Source organism: Sipha flava, unplaced genomic scaffold, assembly GCF_003268045.1.
Source record: "Sipha flava isolate LNK unplaced genomic scaffold, YSA_version1 86_pilon_pilon, whole genome shotgun sequence".
NCBI classification, from domain to species: domain Eukaryota; kingdom Metazoa; phylum Arthropoda; class Insecta; order Hemiptera; family Aphididae; genus Sipha; species Sipha flava.
Window position 1 is genome coordinate 263,908 of NW_020273628.1, and position 27,671 is coordinate 291,578.

The 27,671-nt window shown below is 30.5% G+C and overlaps 1 protein-coding gene across 2 annotated transcripts; it reads left to right on the forward strand.

The window, feature by feature from the left end:
• The first annotated feature begins 603 nt into the window (after positions 1-603).
• LOC112693428 (calpain-C) lies at positions 604-27,351 on the forward strand. 2 transcript variants are annotated; one of them, XM_025568491.1, is made up of 14 exons: positions 604-782; positions 6,013-6,163; positions 9,758-9,827; positions 15,305-15,563; positions 21,342-21,525; positions 24,569-24,646; positions 24,738-24,907; positions 25,048-25,220; positions 25,325-25,533; positions 25,671-25,789; positions 25,924-25,969; positions 26,038-26,164; positions 26,226-26,284; positions 26,908-27,258. In XM_025568491.1, the coding sequence occupies exons 2-14, from the start codon at positions 6,026-6,028 to the stop codon at positions 27,256-27,258; spliced, it is 1,983 nt and encodes a 660-aa protein (XP_025424276.1). In that variant the 5' UTR covers positions 604-782; positions 6,013-6,025. The 2 variants fall into 2 exon arrangements, with proteins under 2 accessions (XP_025424276.1, XP_025424277.1); XM_025568492.1 differs by lacking the exon at positions 604-782 and having other exon boundaries at positions 6,026-6,163; positions 26,908-27,351.
• The last annotated feature ends 320 nt before the right edge of the window (positions 27,352-27,671 follow it).

Sequence of the window (27,671 nt, forward strand, 5' to 3'; positions counted from 1 at the left end):
TCAAGTTCTTTAAGTATAATTTTTTTAGTTGTAAGAATAAATCATCATTATTTTTCACTTACATGTACTGTTCATTATTTGTAAAATTTTTTTTTTTTTTTTGGATAGCAAATTATTTTAAACATATTTGTGAAATTCATTAGAAATTCTTTGTGTATATTACTGCTTGACAAATAGTTAAACACCATCGTCAACGTTATGATCCAGAATCTGATTTCAGTTAAATATAGGCTAAAAAATAAATCTAATTTTTTTTTTAAGAAAATTATCCTATTCAAATAAAATGCTAAAAATAAATGATTTCAATCAGAAAGTAAACATTGTTATTTTTATCATGAGATATTACACATTTTTCATCTTTTTTTTTTCTTGGTAAAATAATTTTTAAATGTTTTCATAGCAACGCCTTGGGATTGAGAAGAAATAAAAAGATCTGTACACGTGTATATTAAATTGCAGCTACTTTTCAAACTAGGCCCCACACTTCTATTTCTATTATCTAATGATCGTCGATGTTTTTTAAGTGCGGCTGCGGTCGCATAGGTTTATCCTGGACAAGCGCGCGCAGTCTTCCGCGCGGAGTCAGTCAACAGGTGTTCATCCTGCAGTGCGGTTGTGCGTCGGCTATCTGTCACGGGTTTTTTTTTTTTTTTATATATAATATTGTGTTTAATAGTTTAATTTTATTATTACATTGCGACAAGTTGTTTTTAATATTCAGTGAACGACCATAGAATAATTTCGAGTTGGTGTACACGACTATAAATCTAAAATTGTATAGCGTGAGTTTAAAAATTTGTTTATTGATAACTTGATACACATAATTATAGTATTGTGAAGTGTTATTATTTAATACATACCTTTTAAATTTCTAATTTAGACAAAGGTGAAATAGTTTCCATTGAATAGTACACATTCCTGACGCATATATTTTGTTATGTTGTAAAATGTTGTTGGTATACTAACATAACATTATGCAAGCATCTGGAATATGCATCAGGTTCAAGTTTATGTCTTTGTAATGTTTAGTGATTATTAAATATATATATTTATGTACAAAAAAAAAAAAAATGGGATGCACCAGATTTTGTAGAGAGATTTTGGGATGCACCAGATTTTGTAATTTATAAATCGGTACTATAGGAGTTGTATGTCAATTTTGTTTATTTTAAACGATTTTAACATTTGGAGCAGACTACGCGTACAGTGTCATCCATCCGTGTAGTATCACTTTCATCAGTATTATCGTGGTTTTTTAACTTCCCATATCTATTGTAGATGATGGATTTCTTTTTTTTTTGTTTCGTTTTTTATTTGATTTTTTTTTTTTTTTTTGAGTTAAATTATTGTTCCGCTAACCTAATTTCCCTAAAACACGAAAGCAAAGTGTCCCAATAAATGAATATATTTTTAATAATTATATATAAAATTACAATATTTAATTATTTGTTAAAAAATTTATATTTTTTTTTTTATCATCATTATTATTTAAAAGCTTTTTAACATGATATTTAATTCTGTCTGATAAACATTTCAAATATTATTCTACTTTATATATTGTAAAAATATAATATACATAATATATAAAATATAAAATTTATATTGAAAAATATAATTTAATATTTAATATTAAGTTATAATTTTCAATAGTTAAAATAAATTAAAAACGAAAACTTTTTAATTATTATTTTTATATTGACATTAGTTGTTAAGCTATCTAGAAAAAATACTAAGTAAATATAATATTATTATTTTTAAATTGTTTAACATTCTGAATATACACTCTCTTATCTATAAATATATTATTTATTTATTTTTTATGTATTATGCAATAAATATAGAGCTCAATCAAGGGGTGACTAGAGAGGAATAGCAAGTTTAATGGGGCCACAATGTGTTTTATAAAAGTTGACTTACAAATATAGAGTAATGTTTAATTAATTAATTGCGACTATACTACAATATGCTAATTTTTATTCTTATTTATTAAAAATTACTAAATCTGAATAGAAAAATGAAATTTTTTGGATGAAAGGGCCTCATTAAAAATAATATCCCCCCATATATTATGACCATAATACGGTCCTGATTAAATTCGATTATACTGTAACCATGACTCATAAATCATAATTGAAAATATTTATCTCAGATTAAGTCTATTCGGATTCAGAAATTAATATAATTATTGATGATTGTAATACATTTGTGAATTAATTTTTAATGCAAAATTTGATTATATCTATTAAAGCATTACTTATATTGATATATTGTAAAAAGTAACACATGCATTATTTTATCATTAATTTTCTTAAAAGTTTGGGTGTACTTAATATTACATTTCCTTTTTAGATTACTAAAAATTGAAGTATTACTCATGTATTATAGATAATTTAAAAATTAAATTCAAGATTGAAAATTATTATTACACAAAAGTGACTTTTTCTAAATCTATTATTCTAAAAATGTTCTAGAAAATTATAAGACATAATTTAAGGCGAAATTTGAATTATACTTACCCGTACAATTTATTAAATATAGAAGTGAAAAGCGTATCTAAGAATTGTATGATTTTATTGAATATGAATATACTTATTTTAGTGTTTTATTAATCATAAAAACATAGACATCATGAATGTCTTCGATAATTTATACATCAAAAATTTAATTTAACTAATAGACATATGTATACAAGATGATTTTTTTAAATGTACATATTTAAAAATGTTAATCATGTAGTATCCTATTATTTTACAATCATTTTAATAAACTGTCTCTGAATGTATTTTCGGTTTTCAAGTAGTCACCCATAATTTTATTTTTAAATTCTATTTTTTCTAATTCTTTTTGTATACCAAACAAACAGTTAATTAGTTAAATTTGTTTTAACGTTTAGACTGGGAGAATAGGGAGGAGCTTATATTCCTATTTATTTTTAAATTATCCTTTAAATTTCTTTTCTATTCCATCGATTTAAATTTAAATAGTTACAAACTGTGAAGAGCATAATTGGTCATAAATTAATGAATATTAATTGAATATCATCATTATATTCTGAAACAATACACTCATTAAGAATTTAATATTCAAATTTAGACTCTCGTTTGATTATTAAATGATATTCAGATAAATGTTAGTAAATAAATAACGATAAAAATATTATAATTTACCATGGATTTTATGAAAAATATAAAAACACTTTGTCAAAAGATTAATAATGTTATCCATGTCAAAATAAAAGATGACTAATAGTTTCTGAGATATGAATTTAGTCAACCTGAAAAACGGTGTTTTCTTGTACAAGATGACGCGTTTCTTACCGTGAATATTTTTAGTAATATTTTACAAGCTTATTATAATTTCATTGATTTGTGTTCAAACTTCAATAATTTTTTAACGATTTGGTTTCGTTGCGAACTCGTTGGTAATCGGCATTATGTGTACACGATTTAAATACCATTGTTTTTAAGCTTCGTTAACAGCATAATGTTCCCGTTGAATACGGGCTGGTCAGAGAAGTCCAAATTATTCGTGAGTCCTGGTATTCATCGCGTGTATTTGACCCTAACACTAGTGCTAGTACATTGTATTCGCCATATTTCACGGACGCGCACAAACGCGAATCGACTGCTAACAAACTGCAGGTGACATCACACCAACACCTATACTCAACGGTGTGTGTACTGCCGGTGAGCGTGGGACGTTGAACCTATGCATTTCTGTTGTAGTTTTCGTATTACGTTATTATTATTTTTGCTATCATACGGACCGCGAAATTTCTCATAAACGCGCGTAATGCAAATGTCATGTGACATACGGTGGTATAAACCGACTATTATATTTTACTGTACTGCAATTGAACTATGTCTGTCTTACGGTTACGTACACAATCGATATATCTATAAATTGTCTAAATTGATAGTCTAAACTGATTTAGACTTAATACCAGATCGAAGTTCCTAGCTCTTTGTTTCTAATATTCGCCGAATGTATACGGCTAAAATAAGCAATGCAACACGTTCGAAATATATGTGTACAACGATTAACACGCACGTGTGGCAATTATTGTATGTACATTGAAAAGCTATTACTCTTTTCCTCTTGTTTCTGACTTATAGATATCGTAGCCGTGTACAATTCTAAACAAGTATATACCCAACAGTTATCAGATTTTTCAAGACACGATTTATAAGGAGGACATTCTTAATGCATCGTTTGTCCCAAATTCTGTACGAAATATTTCATTCGCAGTGTTCGCCATCACACGACGTCGATCTAAATTGTCTCGTTATCGTTTGTGTACATCATTATTTCTTTGAAAAAATTCACAAAAGTACATTTCAACGTGTACCTGGACACATTAACATTCGCTCGCAACAAATCTCACGAATGTTTGCGTGTTAATAAATTTACCCTGTGACTATAAGATCTTCACATTTTATTTTTACTGTATAAAACCGTTTATATTTGTTTATATCAGAGATATTTCGTGTTTATCTCAACATAGAAATATACAATTTTTATAGATACCTAAATTCATTTTGAATGATTATATCAATTGTGAACTTAAAATGACGAGATTAACATTTTCTTACGCCCCTTCTACATTTTTAAAATGTGAAACGTCTAACACTTGGTTATTTCTTAATTGAATTAATAATAATGCCACGTAAAAGATAATGGTTAGAAAATTATAATCATATATAATTATTAAGTTGTATACATGATCTGTACATGACAAATCACGTAATTTATAAATAACATTTATTATTATAAAAGTTATAATGTATACACGGAAGAAAAAAAATATATGCGTATAATTACAGTGTACCATTTCTATTTTTTGTATAAGTTTGGGTGCCAAATAGTTGTTAAAAAATTATGCAGTACCCGAGAAAAAAATTACCGTAAACGATGACCATGTTTTATGGTCTCTCGGGTCGTGGGAGGAGGACGATACGTTGACCTGAGACTCTGGTCGATGATGTCAAGCCAGAACTACGTACCAGTTTGCTGAGAAACCGAATTAAAAAAAAAAAAAAAAAAACAACAACAACGACTACGACAGACCATATATGCGTCATCGTACCAGTCTGTACAGAAAAAATAAAGCTGATCAATTAACTACTTTCCCTGCAAAAATTGACTTTTACTTGAGATGCCTTCCAGGGGAGGCTGGCCGAGGATCAAATAATATATTGAAACAGTCCAATGAACCGCATTCCTTAAACGTACGTGGATATTAGCTATGGGCCTTAAATCCGGAAATGCAGGATGTGACCTGATTTTGTGCACTAATATTTGATCAATACAATTGTTGGAAGGATTAATAAATTGGAGTTTAATTTTGGTTTTAATTTCAGTTATGTGTAATATCTGAACACAAAATAGCATAACACAATAACTTATTTATCTGAACTCGGTACACTACAACATGATTATGAATTTCTACTCCAGTCACCAGTGTGTTAATAAAATCCAAAATTTCAATAATATAATATAAAAATAATTCAAAAACATTCCTTTCTTTTTTTAAATATATATACGAATATTATATTTTATTATCACTTATGTTAATTTATTAAATGTTTATTTTTTGATTTGTATAAGTTAATATTCTTAATTTACATAATAATGTGGTTTTAGATCCCATTACATAGTACATCAATGAAACATGTTTGGTCGGTCGAAGTAGTATTATAAAACTATAAAATGTACAATTAATCTATTAGACTACAAGCACGATTCAACATTTTTCAAAATAAACGCTTTGTTATAAGATAGTTTATTATAAATAAAAATCAATAAAATATGCGACTGTTTTTGATAAAATGTCAATTACTTGAAAATTCTTTTTTTTATTTTTCAATCTGATCTATATAATAAATACGTTATTTATGAATTCAAAATAAACTCGTTATTTAGTATGTGTTGAAAAATAGCGATTAAATTTAATACTACATAAATATTTTATATTATTGTTACATAAAATAGTGCTTTTAATTATTTTTTCAGATATATTTGTACGATGGCTGACTACGACAGAATCCACAGGATGTGTCAAAAACGTGGGGAATTATGGGAGGACCCCGATTTTCCGGCCACCCAGTCTTCAGTGTTTTATCATCAAAAGCCTCCATTCCAGTTTGTGTGGAAAAGACCAAAGGTCAGTGTTCAATATTATTTAGCCGATTATTATCCGAGGCTGCCGAATCAAACTTGTTTATATTATATTGGTATTAAGAGTTAAGTCTATTATTCTTGATCGACGTGGTACGGACTACAGGTGATGGTGGTGGGCGATCAAATTGTTAGTAGGAAGATCAGACACCTACTCGGTCCGAGTGTTTAAAACGGCGATGCAACGACCTTTAAAAAAAAAAAAAAAAATGAATAAAAAATTACGTCAAATCTGATTAATAAGGTATTGGAATAGACGTCTGGACATTGTTTCGCCATGTGTAAATCGTGCAAATGATTCCTGTAGCTGCGTGGTACGTCTACCGGTGTACCCGTCAATACCTGATTATTCAGAATAATTAATAGACAAAGAAGCTAACGAAAGAGCAAGTTACTCACACGATTGAAACGGTGTATGCATGTTCTATTTTCTAAAATAATTATATGCGTGTACGCTGTAATAACATAATACCGATCGCGTGCTACGTTCTAACAACAAAAACAAAAATAATAATAATATACATTTAGCATTATTAATATATTAACCGTTCGTTAATCCTAAATTAGAATCTGGGAATCAATAATACTTAAAGGAAAAGTATAATCGTTCGATCTGTGTTTTTTACCGTCCCGATGAGACGGTGGGATGTAAATTGATTTCGCATTCATTATTGTCCACACAGTGATAACATTGTGCTGAAATAAGTCTTGGCTAAGCATAAAAAAAAAAAAATGTATTAAAAGCACTCGCCCATAATATTACATTAATATGCTGTTAGCGTAGTCTATTTCGTGTATAGCATTTCATGTCATCGACTGGTCGGACGTGCTGTTTCATAGTATATGATGTCGCCAATGTCGATATAATGCCACGTCTGACGTTTGCACCCAAAGAAACTGCAAGATTACTGTATTACTATGGCCGATCTCCGATCGCGAGAGGTCTTCAACACCATTATAGGCTGAAACCGCATTGTTCGACGAGAGCAGTTGATAATCGTATTATTGTTTTGTTCACCGAATAGTATTCGATATTTATTATTGTTGGGTACTGTTCTACGTGTAAGCCTTATCGTTGTTAATAATTATAATAAAGCGCATCAGCGGATGGCAACGGATGCACGATGTGCGTAGCAATTAAAACTTGTGGGCACGTCTTAGACATGAACTGCATCATCGTTCGCCACGTATTTATCTACGAATTAAATACGGCTAATTTATTAACTATACACTACACCCGTGCACAATGAAAAATATTCCAATCTATGTGACCAATATAATCCATGTGACCAATATAATCCTTTTAAGTCTTGTAAAATTGACCCGACTTGGTAGTATTCTATAAGAACATTCTTAAATCCTACTTAATTCTATTGTCAAATAAATACCAACACTATTTTGGCACTTTGAATAATATTTTTTATTAAATCCACTGCACGGCACGTCATTCTTCACTGCAAGTTTGTTTTCATATATTATACGACTTTGAAACTTTTTTTTAAATATTACGGATTGCATTTGTTTTTGAAAAAAATATAACTGCAGTGATATTTTTTTATTGTATCATACCATACATAAGCAGATTAATCCATACATTTTGATTGTTTCTCTTGAATAATCTATAACCAGTTATGCAGACTGCAGATGAAATTTATTCTCGATATATAATTTGGACTGTGTAAATGATGTTATTTCTCACTCGATTGGCTAGACGAAAGAACTTCAATTTTTATATTCATTTTATAGTAGCAGTTTATAGTAGTTATTTATATCAGTTTTATTTTTATAACACACCTACATTATAGTTCAATAGACCGATAGAGTTAATTTTAAGTGGGTAGACGAATTTGGACAGAACACAAAAAAAAAAAAAAATGATTATGAACTCCGGTCAATATTATTGCAATAAAGTGTCGATGTTTTTAAGTTATATTATACAAAAAAATAATCTCACGCTTAGACAAACAAATTATTTCTGTATTACTATTTCGTCGAGTTCCGGCTCCTTGATTATATGCATCATCATCACACAGTTAACAAATGTAACTGAAACAAATAAATACGAATGGCCAATTACCATATTCTTTTCTTTAAGTATATATTTTTTTTCGGAAATAATGATTTATTTATTTTTTTCATTGTTACGGATCGTTAAGCCTTTAAACGCGACGTAGACACATATTATAGCGACCAAGACACATATTCCATGATATATATATATGATATACATATGACCATTTTTTTGGTTGGATCACGATGACCGAGTATTATGTATAATACACATCTAGGAACATTCACTTAATTTTATTCGTTTTGGTCGCCTCTGATAAGCATTTAAAATTGAAATATAAAAAATGAACTACTATTTGAGTTTAAGAAAAAAAATATTTGGTAGATTCCTACCAAATTACATGTTCGCATGTCATGTGTGTACGGTAGGTGTATGTATGTGTGTGTATAATTTATTTTGTTAGACGTACGCTTGCGATGAAAAATTGACTAACCATTGGAAGTAGGTTATATTGTATGTGTTTGTGTGTTCGTTGCAGCGCGTATAGTGAAACTGACCGGCTGTGAATATTTTAAACGGGAGATGATGTCCCTCGGCCGAAATCGTCTATTGAACGGCAAAAATTTTTTCGTATTATTATTTCTTACTGGTTTTTTTCCCTCCAAATTCTATTCATATGTGTATACATGTACGCAACATGAATGTATATATGTGCGTACATACATTTTATACCGTTGTGCGCTCGATGATCGAACAATGCAAAATTGCTACTGAATAGCTACGATTGTCCATTATGAGCTATTAGAAACTATTCCAATGATTTGCGAAGAACTGGTCGGGTTTTGATATGATGGAACAAATAGATATACATCAGATGAAAATTGGAGTGAAAAACATATAGTTTAAAATATTAAGTGATACAGTTATAAATATCACGTTTGAGTTTAAATAACAACATATGGCTTTGAAAAATAGAGAATTTAAGGTAGGTTAATATTTTCATATTAAGGTAGAAACGTAATTTTATTATTAAGAAAGTTTTAATGTGAATTTTGCTTGCACATAGTTTTGGTAAGGAATGTCGCCTGACTCAACATTTACACAAAAATCATACTTTAATATGATTTTTCCAATTTTGACCAATAAATATATAATTGCATATTTACCATCAAGATTGTGTTTCCAAATTATAAAAAATATACAGATGATATTTAATTCAAATGTAATCAATTGAAATTAACGTGTATTTGGAATGTGAAATAAAATATTGTCTTCTTTTGTAATTGACGGTTATCAGATAATTTATCTTGTTCAACATAGAATACGTTATATTACTTTATCTTTGTTACATAGTAAATTAGATAGTTAACAAAGATATATTATTATTAAATGTCAATTTTTTTGGGTTGAACTGAAAATATCAATATTGTATAATATTCAAAAAAAAAAAAAAAAATAAAAAAATAGAATCAAAGAGCTTGAACATTTTCAGATTTTGCTAAAAATGATTATAATAATAATAATTTATAAATATACCTTTAAGTTTAATTGTGTAACTTTTTGTTTTAGGAAATATGTAATAGACCAGTTTTTGTTAGCGATTCAACATCTCATTTCGATATCAGTCCCGGAAAAATGGGTAAGTGTAATTTCTTAACGAATGATTTGTCATAAAACTGTATTATCACTTTGGCTTTGTTAAGAATTGGGTTGGAAAACAGGATAAACATTTTTTCTATCGATTCTAATTAAAATTAAGTATTATTATTATTTTTTTCCTAAACTCAAGTCATATATTTCATTCAACTATATATTAAGTTAATAATTTTTAAAAACTCATGTATTTCATTTTTATTTTCATTGTTTTTCGGCGAATGTGTGTGAATGAAAACAAAATAAAATCAATTTGCAGAAAAAGTATCCGTGCCTAATTTTGGACGGAACGAGTAAAAATATTCGATATATTTGTTTTTCCTGATATTTAAACTAATATGACAAATTAATTTGTACATCTTATTACTTTCCATTTAAAACTGTATTTATTTTAGCATTAACAATTAAACGTTTAAAGAGACATTATTTTAAACATTAACAAATAGTAATTTTACTTCATGTATTATAAATGGTTTCAATAAATATATAAATGGTAAATGTGTGCGACACAAATTCAATCGCATATCAATATCAAAAATACAAAAGGTTTTAAAAGTTACGAGTTATTACCACAACTATGTTTAATTAAACTTTAAGTATATACTTGAGATACGCTTAAGTTTTTGCAAATAAATAAGCCAATTGCAATGCTCATTTTCAAAGATAAAATTATGATATAAGTTATTAAGATATAATTAATAAATAAAATGTAGAGGTATACATAATATTATTATTACATGTTTATCTTGTTAACGCAATAGTTATAAAAAACTAATTAAGAATTCGTTTAATTTTTATTATACATATATAATAGGGAACAAATCTACAATAATGATCATTAAAAATAAGTTAGTATGTTTATGTTTAAATTGTAATTCTATAGCAGTTGATTGTACTTACGCAAAAAATAATATGACAAATTACTATTTTATTTATAATAAATGCATTTTTAATTTAATAAGATAATTTATGTTCAAGTTGTTTTAACACTATTAAAAAAAAAAAAAAAAGAAAAAATAGTACTATAATAATTATAAATATATAATCAACAATATTTCATTATGCAAGACAATTTGTAATGATAAGGACATATCTGATAAATTAACTGGATTGCTAATTGAATAAATATTTTTTTTATAATATTTACAATTTCATATAAATACAAAATAATAATCTAAATGTATGCTAATTGAAACAAAAATCTTGTATTCTCAATTAAATCCATAATATCCCACAATAAATAAAATAATAAATCAATTGATGATTATATTTTTATTAGTCTTGTCAGTTGATGAAACTTGTCAACTCTAAGTACTTATTTTTACTAAACTTTATGGAACACCTTAAAACTGAATATTTATACTAACCCAAGTGCATTTCACTCTTTTATTAGTTGTGTACGAATATTTTATATACATAATTTTTCTATTTAAAAACACAGCATTTCCATGAACCATTTTATCAATTTTCTTTTATAGTACAATGTACATAGGTAAATAATAAACATATGGGACTGAAAAAAACGTCGTGACGGTCACAGCCTTGTGCGCGATGCGATAATTCCGTTTTATTTTGTATCATAATGCTTGAAAAAGTAATGAAACATATTCACAAATATAAACATATATATATATTTGTACAAAGTATTAGTGTTATATGATATATTTAAATCGTTAACAATGTTTTGTATAGATATAAATACATTTTTTCTTTGGAAAAAGTCTTGAATCCCAGTTAAAATACCATAAAAAATACTTAATAAGCTGTATATATACTCACAAGGTTATTCGTTATGTTGATTGTACACGACCAAGTTATGTAAAAAAATATCACCACCGAAATAGTTTCTGCATCCGCAGATCGAATGGAAGACATGAAGTACGTCATTGTATTTACATGTAAGAGTCATTATATTGTATGTACATTTATAGTAGAAATTCAGACGTCCGTTGATTCGTAGTTTTGAAAAGTACATAAGTAAAAGGCTTATCCGAATCTGTACGAGTACATTAGTTGTTCATATATTATGTAAATAAATAACGCGTTTTAGGTGTCCCGACACTTGTAAAGTATATCTTTTTTGTATAAAATATTTATGTGATTTGTACACAAAGAATGTTTACGATAATTATATATATATATTCTACATAAGTAATTTATCTTAACCGTTTCGTTATAAATTATAATTTTGCTATACAATTTTTTTTCAATCCCATATAACTTCATTTATTTTATTGAATATTATAACGAGTTACTTCATAGCAATATAACATATCAACAAGAATTAATTATGTACGATACATACGCAATATATAATGGTGTGTTCAATATATCGTGTTAATTAGCACCAGTGAATATGTTTACTTTGAGTTTCGTATATTTTTCTCAGGCAGCTTCAATTATTTGCGATTTTTATATTTATAGTCAACCGTAACCGTTGTTTTATCATAACAAGTTTTTTGCCCGAAAATATAGATTTAGTTTTACCGTTTCTATTACGAAACGTAATCTATTTTTTACCAAACATATTTTAGAGTAAATTAAATATTCGATTCGAACGACATCAGTTAAAATACGGGTCACTTGCTCTTAGAGTCCTCGTTTGCAGCAATTTGGGGGGAGGGGCAGGGACGGGATTAATCACTAACCAAGAGAGGAGCTAATGGAGGTTTAAGAATTTAGTTAGTTGGTTTTTTAAATCTATATAAAATTTTAAATTACAGAATATGTTTTTGAGTCCCTCATAAGTAAGTCATTTTTTTTTCACAATAATGACAAAGTTTAAATAGTTACATTATTGGTATCAATTTTAATCTGAAACCATTTTAAAATATAGGTAAATACATATAATTAAAAACAAAAGTGAGCATTTATTTATAAAAAAATTTTAAAATAGGTACCATATTCATCAATTGACGATATTTTATTATAATTATTAATATATAATAATACTTTGCTTTGTAAAATATATAGCTTAGTCTCAAGGGGGGGGGCTAATACCCCCTTAGCCACCCCTTTAAGCCCGCCCGTGGGGAGGGGAGGTTGCCCGAGCATACCCGGCATCGTACGTGGGTAAGCCTCCGAAAAAAAAGATAGTTATAACGTTACACAAACGGTGCTCACCGCGCGTTCGAGTACGATTCCTTCAGCATACCGTAATTGCATACGATAAACGCACGACTATCATCAGTTTTTCGACCGACCATCCGAGGGAGAACGACGCGCGCCCGTACCGGTTGGTTGGTACGACCGGACGGGACAGAAATCGAACAACGACCGTTGATCGACGTTTTCATTTTAATGGGCAGTACGACCCAAATTTGGGCATTTGGTAAAAATCCTTAGAATAAGCCCTGGTGGGAACAATGTGATTTCACGCGCTCGGACGAGTGACTGCGACTTCCACACGACGATCATGCACCATTATCAACGGTAACGAAACGTTGGCGGGGTAGAAGTTTCGCATACAAATAACCTCGTGGAGTGCTGCTTAGGGGATTGGAAATGAACAACAATAAATGTAAAACCGATATATTACCGTGTGACCCAGAAGTCTCTGAGATTTTTCATCCGAGGGCTGCGTAAACCATCAAATGCTCTTAGCGAGCCAAAGTCGTGGTGCAGTGCGCAATATCGATAATATATCGTTCACCGTTCTTTTGGGCTGGATGGGTCACTATGATATACCTACCACGATCGTCCTGCGGCGGAATCACTCGGTGGGGGGGGGGGGAGACCAACTGATTTATCCACGACAGAGATTCCCGTTACGAGGTGACCGATTTCCTTCCCGTGAACGAAATGCGACGCTAACCCTCCTTAAGCCGGACGGGGTGCGCTTGACGGTCGGTATACGGTGCCGTCCGATCAGTCGGGGCTGCGCGGCGCGCGTTTTGGACAAGTTCAGCCGTTTTCGCGGGTGAAGTTTCCGGTTTCGAGACCACGTATCTGCTGTGCTACGAAAAAAAAAAAAAAATTGAACGGAAATCACGAAATCATTTCCTGACCGGGACAAGCTCCGTGGACCATAAACTGCGACACTCGATCGCACTCGCTGCTCTGCAGCAATACACACGTGCACCGGGCGCGAAACAACACGCTATTGTCCGTGCACGGTCTGCGTGATAAAACCATTCGGGTCGTGGATACATTGGCGTCGCGATGCTGTCGGAAAACCGTAATCGACGGTAATGATTGTGTTACACTCGTTTGCCGTTTGTCGAATCGATACGATCGTACAACGTAACACAATGTAAAAAATATGATTCTCTTTCTATTTCTCGCACCGCAATAAATACGTTTAAGATTACCGTTCAAATCGCATCATTATTATTATTCTATTTATTACCGTCTTGTAAAACGCTGAACAATTTTAGACGTTATATTTTATTGTGCTGTACGTCTTGCGACGGGCGCTACAAACGTATTCGTTTGGAAAATTTGTCCGTGCTTCATAGTGAATTATTTATATTATGGTGGTTTGCGTGGAACGGATCTGGTACCTAGTAACAACAATACAGTTCAAAAATATATGTATATATATATATATATATATATATATATAAATATAAGGTTTTGATATAATTCATCAATGGCTGTAGTATTTCTGAGAGTTATTAAGTGTACAGAGTTGATCACTTGTAGCTGATGTATTCGTCAGAAGATTAAATGTGTTCAGTTACACCTAGCTGAAAGGTGTTATGAAGATTGGTATTGATTGAATCTTTTAAGGAATCAATTTTTCATCACACGTTTGTAATATTTTTTGATTCATAGTCTAATATTCAAACAATATTAGATACAAGAGTACAGTATCAATACATATTATAAATTAAAATATAGAAGTAGATTTCTGCATTAAATTGTTTATTGTATTAACAATGCCTTTTGTCTTTATCATATAAAATAATTTTAATGAACTATTTTAAAATACTTGCTCTGCACACATATCTTAGATTTTATAAAATTTTTGATTACGTTACATTATCATTGATACTAGAGTACGTTAAATCCGACAAAAGACTAAAAAAAAAAAATCTCGTTAAATTTCTCTTTTGTATAAGCAATTAATTTATTTTTAATCTAAAAAACACCGGAACTAGAATTTCGTGTATTTCCTATTTTATGTAACCCACAGTATATATTGTTCTGTACTGCAGTGACGACACAAATTTTTAATGGCCCGCCGAAGATAATTTTTGTGTACCGTGCAACAAAATTAATTAAATACATTATTTCTAGACGAATAAATATATAATTTATAGTATGAGAGAGCCAGTTTATACGGTTCGGATGCAAATACTTAATGAGTTTTTTCTGTGTACACATGCAACTCAAGGTTTTTTATGTATCATTTAGAGTTTAGACGCACGCGTTTTTAATGAGGAATACTTAAGTATGCACTTTGTACCGTTTATAATTAAAAACCAGATAACCATAAACAGGATTTATTTTTATGCACAGGTGATAAGTGGCTGGTGTCATGTCTGGGCGTATTGTACCTTTGTAAAGGTCTGTTCTACCGTGTAGTGCCGGCAGATCAGTCGCTCTCCAGCGAAAAAGAATACAGCGGCGTTTTCCGGTTTCGTTTGTGGTGGTGTGGCGAATGGATGGAAGTGTTGGTCGACGATCGACTTCCGACCGTGAACAATCGGCTTGCGTTTTTGCAATCTACACATACCGATCAGTTTTGGCCGGGATTATTGGAAAAAGCGTATGCCAAGTAAGCATGTGCAATTAAAAAAATAATCGTTTTATTATAAAAATAAATATATTTTTAAACGTAAGGTAATAAAAAAAAACTTTCCGTGTGATCCCGTGTCGTTGGTCAACTGTGTACTCAAATCCTAATGGGAAACGATTAATAAATTGCCTATAATTTTAGTGTTTTTGAACTCATAATAGGTATTATGCACCGTGCTATGTTATTGAATTATTTATCTTCCCATGTCTTGCGAACATTTTTAATACTGTATAAATGTAGACCGGGTACTTAAACAAAATGTACCTTAAATACTGAGTCCGAACAAATAAATCAAAATTTTATGCGATCCTGCAATACTTCGGTATATTTTATAATAAACTCTAATGATAGAACTGTAAGAATTGTGCCAACTATATATAATCATATAGATATTTCTTATAGAGATTTCATATCTACGTGACCTCTAAATGCAATTGAGAAATAATGAACTATTCATATATTTATAGCAAGAAAAATGTAATTAACTACTGTATGTACAAATTATAAATAATACTTTTGAAATTATTACTAGAAATTTCAAAATCATATTATTTGTTCATTGGTGTCACAATTAATGTGGTAGAAAAATAATTGGAGTCATGATTATGTATTATATTAATTTTATTTAAACAGTTAAAAAAAATCGACAAATTGTGGATAAATATTTAAAACAACGCACTGCAGTTTATCTAGGCCATCTAAGGCACATTTCATATGATCATATTTTTTAATACGATGAATAAAAGAAAGCGGGTGTTCTGAGCATAGTATAATGTTGTTCATTAAAATATTAAATAAAGAAAAAAATGAAAAATACAACATATTTAAGTAGAAACCATTAATATAAACAAAAGTTTATAATTAATTCAATTTTTTTTTTAATATTTTTTACTTTTATGTATTTAGTAATATTATTATACTCGAATAATTCATCTTCCAAAACGATCAATAACAAACTTATCTTGTGTATATTAAATCTTTATAATATCATGTGATATGGGTTCAGGTAATGATTGATTCATTATCGACAATCTTCAACTCGCTAACAATAGGAAATTTTACTTACAACACACAAGCACATGCATGTACAATATTTTTTTCAGCCTCGTTGAACTTCCTACGCATCAGATAGTTTATCATTTCTATGGTGTATAAGAGCGTTTCTATAAAGACGATCGCGAACGGTTATATAATTTTTTTAACGGTCAAATAGTATTATAATAACGCTGGAAATATCGACTTAAGGCCGGAAATGTATCCATCGTCTCAGGTATTTGCAATGAAAAACAGTGGCTGGCGCGTTTTGGCGCGTTTTCGTCAGAGAATTATTAGTACGAGAGAAATTTTTATTTTTTAAAAATCACATGCTAACCAGACGAATAGGTGTTTGTGAAAGCAGTTATCGTCGTTACGCATAAATATGTGTTTGTTTTTATCATTATTTTGGATAACATAACATACTTCTACTTCTCTAGTTGAATGTTCTTCGGAAGATTTTTCGCCCTCGGATACATGATTACGTTTTCACAAAAAGGATTTAATAACAATGAACAACCTTCGTGCGTTATAGGATATCAAAGGTTTCGATACGAATGTTATAATGATACACGTTCCGCTCAAGATGTCTTGCTGTCTCAAAAAAAAAAAAAAAATAACCATATCAAACTAGTCTTCTTGAAATTAAACCACGCACATTCGTCCCCCTTCGTCGAATATCTGGCGGTTCTCGACACACTGATTGATATGAGTTCACGAGAACTCCTGCGGTCATTTTATAAAACCTGTTGGTCGATATGCAGCCCCGACACTGGACCAAGCGAGCGGTTGAACCGAGAGGTCGGTGAAAACCGTCGAGTGTCATATATGAATAACGTGCCAGCAATAATGGCGTGCTTCAAATGTAGCGAAATACGCTATTGTTGTTGATAACATCGTACATACGTCGTCACTGTTATCTTAAAACGATGAAGTAAACATCAACAACAAACGTTGATAATTTCGAAATCTGTAGTTCCGAATCCGCGGTCGGTCACCGACGCTAGTGCAAAGCTAGACAGTCTTGAATGTTTCCTCAGGCTCGTGTTAAAATCCAGTGTCCCAATGGATCGAATGATAATAACAACATATGTGGTGTTCGTCGGTTACGTATACGTGAAAGGGAGCTCCGTGAAGTCAATAAAACCCTTAAAATTTTTCCGTACCTACCCATAAATCGTAATCGTATTTAATTAAAACGTAAAAAAAAAAAAATACTCTCGATTTGAGAGTAAATTAAAAATGAAACATTTTTTTTTTTTTTTTTTTGTTATCTTAAATGTATTAAAATTATATTAAAAATCATATATTACTGCATAAGGTTCTAATTTCGGATGGAGGTAACGTTATATTTTCTGGACGTTCTATTCTGTGGTTCACGTATGCGCGCTGTCATTAGTGAAAATTATAGAAAACCAGACAAAAACGCGGACGACATTACTCGCGGGTCACGGAGAATATTTAAACGATAATTGAGTGTGCGTAGAAGAAAAACATAAAAATATTGCCTTAAAATTACGACGGTGATCTGGAAGCGCGTTTGAAGAATGAGATTTTCATTAGCGCGGATAATAATTCGTGTTACGGTATGCGCCTAGAGCGTCTGAATCGGGACGCGTACATTGCTGCACCGTCATAGCAATAATAATAACGGTCGTCTCACGCAGTCTTAAGTAAATTCCGATTACAGTATACCTATATATGCACGTGTATGTATATTGTACACGTATAATCGATTTTAAAACTATAGAATTTTCGTTGCTGTTTTTCTGAGGTCATCGTACCCAAAAGTTTTGTGCGATCCGAGTTATATTTCCCAAGGCCGGTTGTTGTTCGTAGAGGCTTTCGCGGTCCATAACCGTGCGAGACGATCCGACGACCGCGTGACGGGCGGCGACGACAGTGTTCGACTAGCACAGCATAATATACAACGAATTTTCGAAAAACTATAAAAAAAACCGGAAGGCATTTTGGAGCAGAAATCTACTCACGGCTGTATACTTGTGTACAGTAATTATCCTATTCCGCGCGGTGATCGCGACGAATTAAGACCTCCGGGAATTAAATAAACCACTATAAATTACTCCGTGAAAAGTAGATTATACGCGCACTCTGCGGTTACACGCGTGTACACTACGTGTTATTTACGTACAATATTCATGCGCACTGCACAGCTTACAGCTACCGGAGGTGTATCGAATTATTTTAGTTTCCACCTACGTCCAATATCCAATATATATATATATATATATATATAAAATTCACGTCAATGATTTATAATTATGGTGTATTTGTTTAATTTAAACGCATTTTTCAAAAATAATAATGTGTAGTCGAAGTGGCTTAAACGATGTGGGTTGTTATTGTATACTATACCTACATCTTACCCCGTAACTGCAATTAAATGCTGCTGCGTTTGAAGTATCGTTTTAGGAAATAAAATAAACGTGGGTCGATAATATGGGTAACGTACGTAAAGTAATGCAAATAATATATAGTTAAACGAATAGATGATTCCGACGGGTAGTAAAACCGTTCTAGCATTACGGTGCAATAATGGCGTTTTAAGCGATATGGCTAACAGTGTTTCTCGATGCGGAATTGTTTAGAAAGTCTGAGAAATTATCAAACGTTGTCCATAATAATATATAACATATATTATTACACACGAGTTCAATATCGTTTTCATTTTCATTTTTTCCTCGTGTGCAGTATTATTTATTGGTATGTGTACGTAAATATTTACCCCGTCCCGTGTATGAATAATGAAATGTATCGACCGACCATTAAATTTTCGTTAAATTACCGTGTGACATGATATTAAAAATAATTAGTATCTCGTTTAAAACCCACCCGTTTTCATAAAACAGCATACCGCTCGATACATAACATGTCATAATCAATAATTATTCAATGTGATATATATAACGTACGATCGTTTCTATCGTGTTTCTTTAGCTAACAGCTTCTTATTGCCAATCATAAATACAGACGGGAACGATTATTTAAATATTTTTCACCATTATGCACATGAATAACGGTTAGAATTTTTTTTTTTACACAATCAATTTTGCTTAACTTGTAATAAAGTTCACTTATGTTCACTTCGTTGAAGTTGAAGTGTAATTACCGCACTCGCGTTGCGTTGTTTTACGTTTTCTACTTACGCTTTACAATAATTATTATTACCGGTCATCACAAAGCGGTATTTTAATATAATATAGGTACCGTCCGGGACGGGAAAGCGATACAAACGTTTTCAGGCGCGCACAGCGTGTGTACGGTTTAACACGAATGGGCACGCCAATATTATGCCTTAGCTTCTACAAACGATCGTGTTCTGCATATCTTTAACCGATCACTTTCGAATCGTATACATTCAAATTGGAAAACGAACGACAACGATTCGCGTTTTGCCAATGAACTTGAATATGCGTCGCCGTTAACCGTTGACCGTCAACATCACGCGAGTACTTTATCGTCTTATATTTTAGGCAAGCAACTTGCTTTCGGCGTTATTTGATATTGACCCGTTTGCAGTGTTGTGAAAGTACGCGCAGACCACTGTCAGTAGTTTAGGTTGAAGTTCAACGTATGCTTGGAACATAATCGTCGCGATATAATAGTTAATCATCATCATTCGATGAATATTTATTTATTCATTTATCAAACGAATGCATGTCCTGCAGTTAAAGTGTACATATTTGCAACGGTTTAAAATACCATATGAAAATATTCGTTAGTATAATTCTCGATTACGCGAACAAAAACAATTATAAGATATTATAAGGTAAAAAATAAAGAAAAGAATAAATACATTTTTTTAGAATATTTAAATACAATTTATATTTTAGGAAATATATTTAAAAACGGGCATTTCATCGTTTACAATAGGATTTGTTTAGAAATCGTTTGAACATTTTTTCTATGGTCTATGATTGATTGTGAATTACAAAAATATAAAAATTTTATGTAAGGATCACTAAAAATGTAAGAAGTAAATTTTCTTTTAACTGGTGTAATTTTCCAATTCCATTCGAAGAGAAATTATTGTCAAACAATTATTAGAATACACACTGTTTACCGCTGCAGAGAAAAGTGAAATTGAACACGAGTAATATTTTAAAAGGATTATTTTTAGTTGTTTCCAGACAATTTCGATACCCTTCAACTATACCGAAAACTACACAGACTGTATAAAATCAATAACCGGAATTTATATGTTACACTAGCTCAGCGTTTCGAATCGCTTCTTATGAATGTAATAATGATAGCCATGTTTACTTTCAAATTAAAAGACTTCTGACTCAGTGGCCTGTTCAATTCTTGTATCGCACCCAAAACTAGTATTCGACTGGATTTTTAATTTTGTTCTATGCGTGATTTATAAAATCCATCCATGTCGATAAATCGAATTTCACTCGTCTTGAACTATTGATAGGTTTATATCGATATATAGGTTTTTGTACTTTTTTCTCTAATAATTATGTATTCGTTACCTACGCACGAAAATATTATTTGTAAATATAGTATAGAAAATAAAAACTCTGGAAAATAATATTTAGCGCGTAACAGATATTCTCATTAGTGTCAAATAATTATTGGTATAGATTTATGTTTTGATTTTTATATACAATTTATGTTATTTAATATCAAAATACGCGCACTGAACAATGCAATCTTTAATAAACATATTTTGGTTTTTTTTCTTATTGTTTAAAGGTTACACGGTTCGTACGAAGCACTCAAGTATGGCACTCTTTTGGACGGACTCGCAGATTTGACTGGTGGAATTACGGAAAGCATAAATATTCGACAAGACCAGACCACGTGCGGTAGAATGATTGCGAAAATGTTAGACATGACGTCTATTGTCACGTGTACAGTACAACCAGCGTCACCTCAGGTACTTGGTTGTAAATTAATTTCAACTCGAATTAATCCCTACTGATAAATAAAACACGAATGTGTACTGCAAGAGATAATATAATTATTATTTCAAGTTTGCGAATAAATTGCTAGATTAAAGCATGACATAATTGCGTTCCAAGAGACGAAAGAATGTTACTGATGGGCGAATCTAAGATGATAACAGCTTATATGTAGCATAATCATATTATAAATCATTTTTATGTCAAGGTCTTCGAACAATATTTCTTTATATTATACATTATTATACATTATACATATATAATTATACATTCGTATAATGTAAAAATATATAGAGTAGACGCTTTCAGTTTGATATTCATATTCGAGCCAATGTGTTTCGTTTTATTCTACACATAACTACATTTGAAATTCTATATTTTCACTTCTTGTTATAGTTTTAATTATTTACGTATAAATTTAAAATTAGCTTGGTATAACTATCAAGCGTAGAAAAAATTAATTGACAGTCCATTGAAAGTCCTTTATAGTTTTCAAAGTACAAAATATTCTTTTTAAATTGTAACAATAAACGCTATTTTTTACAAATGCGTGATAATAATAATAATATGATGATGATGATGATGATGATGATGATGATAGTAAATGTTATTATAATAACAATAGTAATAATAGGCAATATTGCTTGAGTTCTAAGAGATAATACTATTATATAGACATAGACACACACACGTACTATTAAACACCAAAATTATCATACATAAAATATTAATTTTTATTGGTGTGTTAATTTAATGCATACATAATATATATATATATTTACATATAAAAGAAAAGAAAACCACTATATTATAATAATAAGATATACCACAGTTCTGTTAAAATTTAGAATAAAAAAGAAATAAAATAAACTATTTATACAAACAGAGAATACATTACACGTTGTTCGATTTTATGTTTTGTTTTAAATACCAGTTACCAGAGTTGTGCTAATTTAAAACAATATGAAGTTTACTCTTGTTGATGACGCACAGGTGCTTTACGATGCGTCGACATTCCTCCTCGATAATGATCTTCTTAGTCGAATTAACATTTAGTAGGTATCATAGGTTCCAGTAGTTTCTCTTTCTTCTCCGTGTTTATTTAATTACCAGTGAACTAGTTTCATTTGTTTAATTACAGGTTCCTTCGGATGTTATGATTGTTATTATACTATTATATATTTATAATTGCGATATTCACGAAATTAACTCAAATTTCACTTACAACATAAAAAACGCCATTTCCAACTTTTATTTTAATACCAACAGGGAAATAAAAATTACCTTTTCATTTTTTTCTGTAAAAATATTAAGGTGTGAAAAAATAATGTACACAAATATAAATTCATGGAGATGGTTTTCAGCGTATTTTTTAAATAATCTCAAAAACCATCTATTAAAGCTAGATCGCAGACGAATGGAAATTCAATTTATATCGAAGCGTAACCCGTTTAATTGATAAATTATTCTAAATCATAAAATACCCCATCAACGTTTAATTGAAAATTATAAAAAAACATTTGTTACACGAAATTTATTGTAAAATAATAAAAATATGATTATTTTGTTGAAATTAATACAGTTAAAAAAGTGACAAATATTCAACTATTCATGTTAATTTTTTTAAAACTTCAATGGTGATAGAAGAGTTTCAGAATTAATGTGTTAGGGAAACCAACTACTTTTAAGAAGTGAGGATAATTACGTGATGATTCATACGGCATGTATAAAAGTGTTGAATGTAAACATTTCTTGACGATAAATTCTTGTAACTTAAAAGTGAACGCGTGCTTTAGTTATAACATTGACAAATTTTTAGGAAAGTCAAACGAAAACATAATTAAGTTATCTGTTCTGATTGATAAACATTTAAGCTAAGAACGGTTATAATAATGTTACAAACCGTCTATGAACATGTTTGAATTTTTAATAATTTCATTGGACTTCAGAGTCTTTGACACGTTATAAAAATACTTATTTATTTATTTATTTGTCTAGTCAATGTTTTATTTTGATTGGTGTTTTGATATTCGGTATACTCGTATATATATATATATAATTGGAAGAAATATTGGACTCTCCTATTGTGGTGCTGAAACTCTTACTGAGTTCAAAGCCTCTAACCGCGGTCATATATTAAACAACAATGGCTTACAGACGTTACCTTATAAGGAACCTATACAGTCATGTAATTTTCAGGATATTTCAGTCCCCAACAACGATTTAAGAAAAATGTTAACGAATCACTTTTAAACAGAATGTTATAACAACACGTTTTCATAAGCAAACTATTGGTAGGAAGGTTTTTACACAGTATAGATTAAGTAAACATCATGAAAACGTTTTGTCGATTAATTATTGTTTATACAGTTATATATTCCTTAACGGTACTTTTATATTTTGTTACGAAAAATGAAAAGTACGATAACATAAGATAGTATTTTATACAATTTTGTATGGGTAAGCCGCTGTAATTAATTATAATACACGTGTCCGCGTTAACACTTTAAGGCATTCCATTATTATTAAAATATTGGCTCCTTTATCATTATATATTCAAAAAGCCAGTCTTGCTATTGAGTTCACTTAGCGAACCTAAAATGGATACCTACATTAATTGTGCTTACCTTGATCAATGTATATACGAACATTTCCGATTAGTTTGAAATGCATTTGAGAATACACGCTGAAAAGAATAACCTTCGTTTATAGACGTAGTTACTTAACTGGTGTTTACATTTTCATTTTTGAACGTTTGCACGATATTGAATGTTAACATAATCAAACAAACCGTTCGTATTATTTATTCGTATTGCGTGCGTGCACTCGACTAATAAAATTTGTTAAGGCCAACAATAGAATGTTTTAGTTTACCCATGATATTCTATCCACAGTGAACCTATGATTTACGACGCATACAAAAATATCATAATCGCTTTGGACCCTCGAAATCCCTGAAATCTGTTTTGTGGTTAGGCATAAATTATGATACTGATCATGCGCAAACATGTTTCGCAGGCCAACAAAAGCGTACCAGAAATGCTTATGAACGGCATTCAGATTGGAATCAATTACAGGCTGTGCGCGGTGGAGCGGGTATGTTAATTGCGGTGTATCTATGTTTTTTTTTTCTTGACGGAAACAATAATGTAATTGTTGTTATTGTTTCGATCGTGATCCTCGGCAGTTGGAGACGTACAAAAACGAGCCGATTCAATTGTTCAAACTACGACAGCCGGGCGGCACGGGATCCGAATATAATGGTCCGTGGTCCAGGGACTCGGAAGATTGGGACAATATTCCGCACAAGGAGAAAGAACGCGTCAATGCCGTCCATCTGATGGAAGGCGAATTTTGGTACGGTTTATTCTGACGAAACGCCGTCACGCTCGCGTAGTCACGTTGCAAACTTTTGATAATTATTGGTTTAATATCCAAATCCGATGAAATATACCTAATGACTTGAAGTAGATACTTAATAAATGCATTTTATTCAGGATGAACTATAACGAATTCGTGAAAACATTTACCCATGTCGAAATGGTACATTTGGATAGCGACACCAGTCGGGATGAACCGTCTTTGCACCACAAAAGGACGTGGCAAATGCGTCTTCACCAAGGCACTTGGCAGAGAGGAGTCACGGCAGGAGGTTGCCGGAATAATCCAGGTAAGCGTCGAAATAATAATGTAATTTTCGCTTTTCGCTTTCGTTCGTTGATGCTATCGAATTCGCTTCTACGAGATTTCAACCTTTCTTTTTGTATTCAACAGAAACGTTCCACATCAATCCTCAACTGCATTTAATTCTAAGTGAAATGGAAGAAGTTGTAATTTCGTTAAACCAACACAGTATTATGGAGCCCAAAGTGATCGGTTTCACGTCATACTCATTACCAAAATCATGCATGGACTCGACGGGAAAAGAATTTTTCAAAAAAAACAAATCGTTGGTTAACTCGCAGTACACCAACAGCAGACAAGTAATATTATGTTAAAATAATTATAATATTACTCCATAAACATTGATTAAATTATAGAATATTTTATTCAATGGCATAAGTTTGTCACTTGGCGAATTCCTACAAGTATCGATAAGTAATTTTATCCGTTTCTTTAGGTAAGTTACAGATGTTTTTTAGACCAAGGTGGATACTTGATCATTCCTACTACATTTGAACCCGGTCAAGAATCAGGATTTACGCTTAGAGTATATTCGAGTAAACCGTTAAAACTAAAGTGAGTTTTTAAAACAATTTTGTTATTGTATTATACTTTATATTATTGTTATTGAACTGTTATGATATTAATGTTATTATTATTATTATTATTATTATTATTGACTCATATTTTTTTTTTATTTTTTTTTTTAGATTACTTGACACTGTTCCTTCACTATTGAAATCAGCAATAATGAAGGTTAGTATATTAAGTTTTCGATGGTTATACTCCAGTGTTAATAACATTTTAATTTGTTTATATAATAGGCACCGGTTAATTTGGACGGTAAAACGTTTGTCCAGTATGAATCAGTGTTCCTACAGTTGGCCGACGAGCACAGAACAGTAAATGCATTCGAACTTCAAGAACTCCTTGACGCTTGTCTGCCAAATGGTAAATCAAAGTTACCTAAACCGTGATTATTACAATAATAATGCTGAGTTTGATATTACAGATTATATAAAAAGTTGTGCTAGCATGGAAGTCTGCCGGCAAGTAGTCATAACCTTGGATGTAAGTGTTTAATTTATTTTCATAGTATTTTTATATCACAATGTTTACCTTTGCCTTTCATTTACTAAAATAAATATTTAGCTAGACGATAGTAGAGAGAAGTAGTTTTGGTTTTAAATAGACTTAGTAGTCTTAGTATAAATACTGTAAATGATTGTGGGGATCAGTTAGATGAATAAAAAAATTACAAATAATGTAACAAAGTATAAATAAGTTACATAAAAAACACTGTCCTCATAATAAAAGGTCATAAATGTCTTCATAATTAAATAATACGGGCACAATTATAGTTATTTATTTGTTCATATTAGGTATATAACAGTTAATCATATAAGTTTATTTTACACAGTGATATTTAATATTTACGCCTTGAAATAATTTATACAAATTGCTGATTAATGCGAACTTGTCAAAATAATGTACATTTAAAGTTCTTGGGTTTCTGGGTACCATATTTTTTTTTATATAATATTGATATTTATATAAATATTCAATTTATTGTTTATTTTCAAAAACAAAATTAATTTATATATAAAACGAAATTAATGAATAAATATTTTAAATTTGTTTCCTATTAGAAACTATAAAAGCGTAAATTTAAAATGTTTGTTTTATGTACACAGAGTACAGGCAGTGGACGATTGAAGTTTAACGATTTCAAGGATCTGATGTGTAGTCTTAAATATTGGCAAACCGTATTTAAGAATCATTCAAAAGACAAGACTGGTATTTTGAAAGCTGAACGATTAAAAGACGCACTTCTGGAAGTAGGTTTTCAAATTAACACAGAAGTGTTGTCTATCCTTATTTTGAGGTACATGCGAAAGGATGGTACCTTGAGATTTGGTGACTTTGTATCTGCCATACTTCATCTGAGCATTGCTTTCAATTTGTTTGAATCGAAAGATCCGCTTCTCAATGGCAACATTAAATTAAATCTTGCTGAATGGCTTAAGTCTGCATTTGTGTGCTGACGTAAAATTTCCTTTGCTCAAATTAATTTTTTTTTTACAAAATCTTGATTGTAATTTTAATCATTGTATCTTCCTCGACTGTAAACTTTTATTATATTTTGTTGCATATACATAATCACTTTTTTTCCTTCCACATAAATTAATTTAAATTAAAGCATTCGATATATTAGACAAATATTTTATAGTTTTTAATTATTTACAGACATCGTATTAGGTATTAATATAATATATATTTAAAGTCAAACAAGTTGTAACGTATCATTCAAATCTGAAGTTACTATTATACATGAATATTTTAGAAATTGTTTATTACTATTATTATTATTATTATTTAATTTAATTGTTATATATGTCGTACAGTTTAAGTATTGTTTTATTTTATAGACCATTTATGTATTGAAAAAAATCTCATA

What these genes read in the sequence shown, in the direction of transcription:
- LOC112693428 (XM_025568491.1), top strand. Translation starts at nt 6,026, where the DNA reads ATGGCTGACTACGACAGAATCCACAGGATGTGTCAAAAACGTGGGGAA. An exon ending in TATCAGTCCCGGAAAAATGG is followed by an intron (nt 9,828 to 15,304) that starts GTAAGTGTAATT and finishes TTTTATGCACAG; the next exon opens with GTGATAAGTGGCTGGTGTCA. An exon ending in AGTACACCAACAGCAGACAA is followed by an intron (nt 25,534 to 25,670) that starts GTAATATTATGT and finishes CCGTTTCTTTAG; the next exon opens with GTAAGTTACAGATGTTTTTT.